Raw genomic sequence first — 8,513 nt, 5'->3', positions numbered from 1 at the left:
AGCTCCTTTTAATAGCATTGCACCTTTCCTCACATTCGAAATAAACCGCTATCCCGACTTGGGTCCTGTCTGTGGTCAGAAACAGAGTAACAGACCTATGCTGAGGAGGGAGAGAGAGACGAACAACACAACTTCTGCCGGACAGATCAAGCAAAGTGAGTTTCAAACCATCTGTATTTGACTCCTGTGCATTTGCAATGTTTAAAGTTGAGAATAGAAGTAAGTAATCTAAGTGAGGTTATTTAAGCGTACATGAAGAGAAAGCATTCATCATTCCAGGACGTTACAGTCCTTGCAATTCCTACTACAATGAAATGTTGGATAATGAAATGCTTTGCCAGATATGACAGAATTCTTTAGTTTGAATTATAGTTGAGGATTGGACGGATCTGAGTGCATGGAATGGCCTATGTTGTCATATCCTGCAGAGTTCAGACACTGGCCATGTTACTGCCTCTTATAGGCAGGTCAACTCCACTGTTCCAGAACAAACAGTAAAGCAAGTCCCTAGAAATCAAAGGAGAGTCAAGTCAGTTTATTTATAGAGCACAAATAGAAACAAGTAATGTACAAGATGGTATAATTTTTCTAATGGTTAATATAATTAAGTACACAAAGGTTAAAAAACAACAACAACAACCTCAAAACTACAGAGAAAGATCATCTTTAATAATGAAACATAAGTGAAGGCATATATAGTTTATCAGATGATTTGAAAGTCCTAAAGGGATAAGGAAGGATGAAGTTAGAGAGATAAGATATAAGAAGCTATACAAACAAATAAAAAAGCCTTATAATAAATTTTTGATTGTGGTGTAACAAGTTTAGAGAGGCCAGAACAGTTGAGAGACTTTTCAGGTGTTTCCTCAAAAAGCTGGATCTACCCGTTTTAAACCTTTTATTAGTTTTGCTGATATAAATAAATGTGTTTAGGTTGATTCTGTGATTAAATATTATATTTGACTTGATTAAAGCCAGTTAATGTTACCATTATTTTTGTATACAGTAGTCAGGATGAGATGAGCGCATGAATAACTGTCTACAGATCATTAAATGTGAGGAATGGAAATCCGTCATGCGATATCTGATTATATGCACCGACTTGTCTTGTTTTCAAGAACAGCCCAGTTATCAACATCAAAATCATAAACTTGTATTTGAATTACAGCATCAGATGTGACATGGAGTAATATATTTGTTCAAGACTTTGTTATATTTATGTAAACCTAATCTCAGTTGGATTGAAAAAATATATAAATATGAATTTTCATGCTGGTCAAGCTGCTGGACAATGATATTGTAAACACTCGCAATAGGGTTAACAATAATTCTAATGCTAATTTCTTTGCATGCTAATACATTTTTAAAAATGTCACCTTGTATAAATTAACAATATGTGATGCATTATGAAAGCATGAATATATTATATGATCAAATATAAATCAACATGAACCTAGATCAATGTTAGCATCTTTTTGATACTTTTTTCATTTTAATTTTAAAGTTTGTCATTTTTAATGTCTATACAGTGTTTTTGTTTAAATTGTACTGTAAGTGTTAACAATCATAATGGTGACACACACCAATATCCAAAGCGAAACATGTGGAGGTGATCAGCAATGCTGGCCTTTTCAACAGGGCACTTTCACTGCTTCCAAATGTGTATGTTTGTCCTCTCCCTGTTAACACATTTATTAGCAATTAGCTTTGTTATTCTTTTTTTTTTACAAGGGTTCTTCACCCCCACCTGTCTGTCTGCCCCCTCCTTATATTACCAGAGGAGACGAACAGACCTCCTTGCACATCTGTTCTCTCTCATCGGGCCTCTTTGGAGTGACAGTGTGCCTTTACGACATCTATACATTTGTTCATCCATCCAGCTGTGAGTGTGGCAGTGTGAGTGTCCTGTACCCTGTAACTATGAAGGCCACATATGTGCTACTTTGTGTGGGTCTGCTTGTTTTTCCTGCTACAATCTGTCAGTCTCCTGCTGAACGTGACTCTTACGCAGTAAGTAATTTGACAATTTCTCCATGTTCCTTCTACCGCCCTCTTCATGCTTGAACATGTAAATGTCTATCTGCCTTCCTACGTAACTCCCCATGTAGTGTGGTATTGTATGCTGTCAGACAGAAGTCATGTTCCTGTTAATGAAAGTGAGTGAGACTGCTAATGATTAAAGATAACACATTGTAAAGTGTGTTTTCTCTGCCAGGAGTGTACAGATGGCTATGAGTGGGACGTGCAGACTCAACTCTGTCGAGGTGGGTGGAAGGTCATGTGCCAGAGAAAGAGAGAGAGATGATGAGAAAGTGATGCATTTCTCTTCTAATTATCTTGTTGGTAAAATGTCACATGCACAATCCGTCTGTCCTGCCCCTGTTTCTGGCTGCATATTTGAATGTTGAAATGCACTATGTCCAGATCAGATGCAATGCGATAAAATGCAGGCGAAAAATGTAAAATTTAGGCCTATAACTGTGCAGGGTGACCCCGCACACATCAAACTCACATTGGTCCAAAATCCTGCTTCATATAAATGCACATTAATAATGTCATTTATGTAAATTATATAATGCTTTTTGATGTTAAAATACTCTCTATCCTTCCTACCCTAATATGCCAGATACCACATATCTTAACAGGGGGGTTGCCTCAAAAAAGAAACAAATAATTAAGTCATTTTATCTGAGATTTTGTCCCAACTTGCCATGATTACGACATCAATATCATTTGGTAGGTTCCTATTTCCGAGGATTGTGAATCTACCAAATGATAGGTTCACAATCCTCTTTGGGCCTCTTATTTGGGCCAAATCCCACTTCACTGTCAAATATCCTGACATACAAATCAGAGAGGATCCAAGGGAGAGAGAAAAAAAAAACAAAAAAACATTTGATACAAATTACCAAACTATAGTTGTTAACGTTTTTATAATTTTATTTGGTACATTTCATTTACACTAAGACATTTCTGAGGTCTTTGGCTGTTTTTCAATGTTTGACTCTCTTAAAAAGGAATACAGTACTTTACACAAAAACAAATATTAGCCTATGTCATTATTTGCTCTCCCCTACGTCGTTCATAACCTGTATGACTTTCTCTGAAAGAGTGTTGGTAACCAAATGTGTTTGGTCAGCAAAAAAAAAAAAAAAAAAAAAAAAATCCAGAGAAGAAAGAAATTAATTTAGGTTTGGAACATGTAAATTATGGCAGAATTTACTTATTTGGGTGAACAATTCTAGCCCGTTTTCGTCCCAAGGCGTCATACTGATACTTTTGACATTTCGTGTACATCCAACGCACATGGCACCCTTTAGCGTCAATATGAGACGCAGCTCTATATGGACCAGAAGGCGCCTCCTAGTGGTCTAACCCTAAACCTACCTATAACCTACCATAACCGAACAAAGCTCTGTGCGTGTTATATTGACGTTAAAGGCTGCCATGTGGGTTTGGTTTAGACGAAATTTCAAGTGTCACTATATGACGCCCCATTAATATAATGTATGATTTCAGTTGCTAAAGATTTGATAGAAATTCGAACCTCTGTATATACATATGATATAACTTTTACCTGTCTAGCATTTAATAAAAAAAATAAGAAAAAATTGAAAAAAAACAAACATTCAAATGACTTCTCAGTTGAGAAACCTAAATCATCTTCTCTATTTTGCTTAGACATAAACGAGTGTGATACTATTCAGGAGGCATGTCAAGGAGAGATGAAATGCTTCAATCACTATGGTGGTTACCTGTGCCTTCCTCGCTCTGCCCATGTGGTCACCGCACCCGAGTCCTCCAGCCAATCAGAGCCCAGTATGCCTGTAGAGACTAACGAGGCCTTTAACCCCTGTCCCGTAGGCTACAGGGCCCAAGGAGAAACCTGTGAGGGTGAGTAGTTTAAAGGCAGATGTAGGATATGGTTTTCGATTGAATATGTTTATCAGTGTTGTGTACAGAAGCTCTTCATCATTTAGAGGATTGTGTGTGTATTGAACAGACATTGATGAGTGTGAATTGGACATGCATGACTGCCAGCCCAGCCAGCAGTGCATCAACACCGTGGGCACCTACACCTGTCAGTGCCCTGACGGCTACAGCAAGATTGGCATAGAGTGTGTTGGTGAGAGAAAAAATGATCTGCCGTTTTCACAGAGAGAAATTGAAATAAATTTTGCAGTCAGGAATCATCATGGCCAATTTAATTTGTATTGGATTAGGCTTCTGTTCTACAGTCTACAGTGTCGTCTTCTCTTTTCTGTTATAGATATTGATGAGTGCAGGTACAGGTACTGTCAGCATCGCTGCGTGAATGTGCCAGGATCTTTCTCTTGTGAATGTGAGCCTGGATTCCAGCTGGCAGGAAACAACCGATCCTGTGTTGGTAAGTCCTTAAACCAGAGACTTTTCATATTATTGCAAAAAAACAACATTTTCTTACACACTCGCATTATTAGTTTGACAGGTTAATCAAAATGCCTTGGTCTTCCTATGTTAAAGTGCTTATATATTGTGGATTTTGCCTGCTAACTCTATTGAAAGTGCTTGTCGCGTCTTTACAGCCGGCCATTCTGTTTGTTTTGTTGCCACACAACCACTCGCGCATGCGTACAAAGATGTCAACATATAGATCCTCCTATCTTTAATGCTTTCTATTCAGAAACGTTATTTAACACAGAACTTCTAACATCTCTGTTCTTTGTTGTCAGATGTAAATGAGTGTGAGATGGGAGCACCTTGTCAGCAAAGGTGTTACAACAGTTATGGCACATTCCTGTGTCGCTGTGATCAGGGCTATGACCTGGGACCTGATGGATACTCGTGCAATGGTTAGTGCACAAAACATTTGACCAATTGATCATGGACTGAATGTGACTGGTTTTCTTTCTCTTCTCCCAGATATCGATGAGTGCAGCTATTCCAGTTTCCTTTGCCAGTTTCAGTGTATGAATGAGCCTGGAAGATTTTCCTGTGTTTGTCCAGACGGTTACGAGCTAATTGGAACACGACTCTGCCAAGGTAAAAGTCCGCATATTTAAAGTTGCAGACCGTAGCTTTTTTGGGGTTAAAAAAATACACAACCAGCCAGTGTTCAAAACTCTCTGCTTGCCTTAGCTCGATTCAAAATGGTAAGCTTGTAAAAATGTTTTTAATTCTAGTGGTACTGGTGGATTTCCGTCATTACACCACATCTGTACACATAAAGAAGACTCTCGGCTAGTATACGCTATATTGTGTGTGTGAGGATGTTGGAGGTGGAGATGTATAGCCTTTTCTCACAGCACTTGATATAATTAAACTTATCAATTTGATGGTGGATCCAGAAAGGTTCAAACGACAATCAACAGTCCGCTGTAAAATGCAAAAGACTTCGTTCGGACTTCGGAGTGAAAAAAAAAAGAGACTGCAACCGGACCATGCGAAAACAAGGATACATATCGGAACGACATTACATGTAGTCACACAATGCTAACATTAACCATTTCAGAACAAAGTATAATTTGCACGGTTTTATACCCTACATCATTTATAGCACTAAATGACTCGTACATTCAGCTAACGCCAAATAAACCCTTGGTTTCAGCTTGTCATAATAATTCTGTGTGTAGATGTGAATGAGTGTGAGACAGGCACTCATCTGTGTGGGGAGAGACAGGTCTGTGTGAATATCCATGGAGGGCATCAGTGTTTGGACTCCAACCATTGCCAGGACCCCTACGTCCAGGTCTCAGAGAAGTGAGTCATTTTTAAAGACAACATTTAACTGAATCAGTCATGTTTTGGCACTTAGGGGTGTAACAATACATTGATATGATCATCGATATACAACTAAGTCAAATCGGATCGTAATCGTATTGCTGAATTTTTTCTATGAGTTGGCTATGAGAATCGATATCATATCGTATCGTGATGAATCATCTGATTTAACACCCTTCTCCATTTTTTCCTTTTCATTTTTTGTCACTTTATTTCTGTCCAGTCGTTGTATATGTCCAGTGGTGAAGCCAGAGTGTCGTGACATGCCTTTCTCCATTGTGCATCGATACATGAGTATCACCTCTGAACGCTCGGTTCCCTCAGACATCTTCCAGATCCAGGCCACCAGCGTCTATCCTGGAGCCAACAACTCCTTTCGTATTCGTTCTGGAGACGACAATGGAGAATTCTACATACGGGTTAGTATGAGACGCAATGCCTTTCATACATCAATTTCAAAACTTTAGTTACATAATGTGTTATTTAGTACAGACTGATAAAAATAGCTCTGGTTTGCTTTTTTTTAATTATTATATTACGCTGCTGTTCAAAACTTTGGGGTTAGTAAAATGTATGAATATTTTTGAAAGAAAGTCTGTTATAGTATGTTCAAAAGGGCTGCACTTATTTGATAAAAAATACAGTAAAATCAGTAATATTTTGAAATAATATTACAAATTAAAATAACAGATTTGTATTTATTCCTGTGATGGCAAAGCTGAATTTTCCAGTCTTCTGTTTCACATGATCCTTCAGAAATCATTCTAATATGCTGATTTGCTGCTTATCAAACATTACTTATTATGATTAATATTTGAAGCTGACTTGAGCTTTAAAACTGTTGTGCTGCTTAATATTTCTGTGGATTTTGTGGATTATCAATATTCATTCTTTGATGAATAGAAATTAGTAGAACAGCATTTATTTAATGCATTCTTGCTGAATAAATGTTACTTAAAAAATTGTACTGGCCCTAATCTTTTGAATTATATTATATAAAATAAAGATTTTTTGTAATTTTATTATAATAACATTTTATTATATTATTAATACATGATCATTGTCACATATTTGTTTATGTTGATAGTGACCTAATAGAGCAGAATCTTAAAAATTTTGTCTTATTGTTTCATCTCTTGTCCCCAGCAAATCAACAACATCGGTGCCATGTTGGTTTTAGCCCGAGCAGTGACTGGACCAAAGGAGTACGTCCTCGATTTGGAGATGGTGTCTGTCAATCCTCTCATGAACTACCAGACCAGCTCTGTTCTTCGTCTCTCCGTTTATGTTGGGCCTCATGCTTTCTGAGGAGAGAGAAAAGGATGGATAAACTGAATGCTGAATGATAGAATAATTTAAATTCAGTCTATTTCTGCTTTCATGTGTTAATAATTGGGATCACAATTCCAGAATTATCCGGCTAATAATGTGAAGTCGTCTTTTTTTGTGACTGACTGGCCTGTGACTGCGGGCCTATTCCGGGAAGTGCTAAAGCATTTGAACATTCATTCCTCTCACTTTGTCACTGTGGACTCATTCTCACACATATATAGCATACAAGTACACACACGTATCAGCTCCAAATATTTCAGAAAGATAGATCAACATATCGTTTCTTATTCGTACCAGTTTTTGCTAATAAAATCCCGCAATGCATTTTTACAGTATATTTATATCTAACCTACATACAACACATTCAAAAGTACCTTTGTAATTGCATGTATCTAGTGTAATAGTGTGTTATCTCAGAAAACAGTAACAAACTGAAGACAAGTACAGGTCTCTGTGGGCCTTGAATGAAACGAGAACACATTTCTTTGTAAATAATTTGTGAAACCATTCTTAAGTAGATTTCTGCATTTTGTCTAATGCATATTGAATTCACTTCTGCTTGTGTTTCCTCAATTCCAAAACTCCTTAATGGTACAAAAATCTTTTTTTTGTTTTGTTTTATTAATGTTTTTTTTTTCATAATTACATTGTTAAAGTAAAAAGTAAATAAATGTAAAAAAAAAAATGTCTTAATCCTCCCTTCATATCTTTGTTTTTATAATCTTTTTCTTTCTTGTCTGTATAGGCGGAAAACATCCAATTTTTTGTACAATAATTTTGTTTTAATTTCTCCTGATTTGAAGTGTTGAAGGTAAGTAGATGAACTGTATTACTCAGGTGTCTCCACATGGTGACAGTGTAACACTGGTGAACACATAATATTTTTTCCCTTTTACAGTCACTTTTAAGGGCAAAAGTGTTGCCAAAAATAAATGCCACATGACCTACTGTACTTCAAATCTACTCTTCCTAATATTTTCATTCTCAAAATACTATGTATTGACTTAGATTTTAAGCTGTTGTGTAGTTTCGAAACAAATTTACTGTAGGCCTACATCATAGCCAAAAAGACAGAAGAAGTAATGGACATAAGAGTAATAACATGCAGTCAATATAAAAACTGATAGCCCACCTGATGCTAATTGGAGTGTAAAAGGCTCGTGTTTTTGCAGGCCATTCATTAACATAATTTCATCAATGGACTCTCACACTTGTGGAACAATGGAAAAACGAGTAGGAAGTTTTATTTGAGTCAGCGTCTGATTAATTACTGCTACAGGTGTGTGTGTGTGTGTGTGTAAGAATCTGTGTGTTAATTATAACGGCATGTAGTGAACTGTCAAATGATAAGTGTGAATTTATCCAAGTGTCTCCAGCAGGGAAATGATGAGCTCATCTTGGTCAGTGTTGGCACAGAGGGC

At 36.9% G+C, this 8,513-nt stretch overlaps 1 protein-coding gene across 2 annotated transcripts; it reads left to right on the top strand.

The window, feature by feature from the left end:
* The first annotated feature begins 8 nt into the window (after positions 1–8).
* Positions 9–8,014, top strand: efemp2b (EGF-like fibulin extracellular matrix protein 2b). 2 transcript variants are annotated; one of them, XM_039693643.2, is made up of 11 exons: positions 9–155; positions 1,732–2,010; positions 2,216–2,264; positions 3,682–3,894; positions 4,004–4,126; positions 4,271–4,387; positions 4,713–4,832; positions 4,903–5,022; positions 5,613–5,739; positions 5,984–6,179; positions 6,907–8,014. In XM_039693643.2, the coding sequence occupies exons 2-11, from the start codon at positions 1,921–1,923 to the stop codon at positions 7,066–7,068; spliced, it is 1,317 nt and encodes a 438-aa protein (XP_039549577.1). In that variant the 5' UTR covers positions 9–155; positions 1,732–1,920; the 3' UTR covers positions 7,069–8,014. The 2 variants fall into 2 exon arrangements, with proteins under 2 accessions (XP_039549577.1, XP_088979860.1); XM_089123734.1 differs by having other exon boundaries at positions 10–155; positions 1,732–1,882; positions 6,907–8,013.
* The last annotated feature ends 499 nt before the right edge of the window (positions 8,015–8,513 follow it).

Source organism: Pimephales promelas, chromosome 19 (assembly GCF_988280905.1).
Source record: "Pimephales promelas chromosome 19, fPimPro1.hap1.1, whole genome shotgun sequence".
Taxonomy (NCBI): domain Eukaryota; kingdom Metazoa; phylum Chordata; class Actinopteri; order Cypriniformes; family Leuciscidae; genus Pimephales; species Pimephales promelas.
Note: the sequence above shows the minus strand (reverse complement) of the source record. Positions and strands in the feature narration are given on the sequence as shown.

What these genes read in the sequence shown, in the direction of transcription:
- efemp2b (XM_039693643.2), top strand. Translation starts at nt 1,921, where the DNA reads ATGAAGGCCACATATGTGCTACTTTGTGTGGGTCTGCTTGTTTTTCCT. An exon ending in CTGAACGTGACTCTTACGCA is followed by an intron (nt 2,011 to 2,215) that starts GTAAGTAATTTG and finishes TTTCTCTGCCAG; the next exon opens with GAGTGTACAGATGGCTATGA. An exon ending in GCAGACTCAACTCTGTCGAG is followed by an intron (nt 2,265 to 3,681) that starts GTGGGTGGAAGG and finishes TATTTTGCTTAG; the next exon opens with ACATAAACGAGTGTGATACT.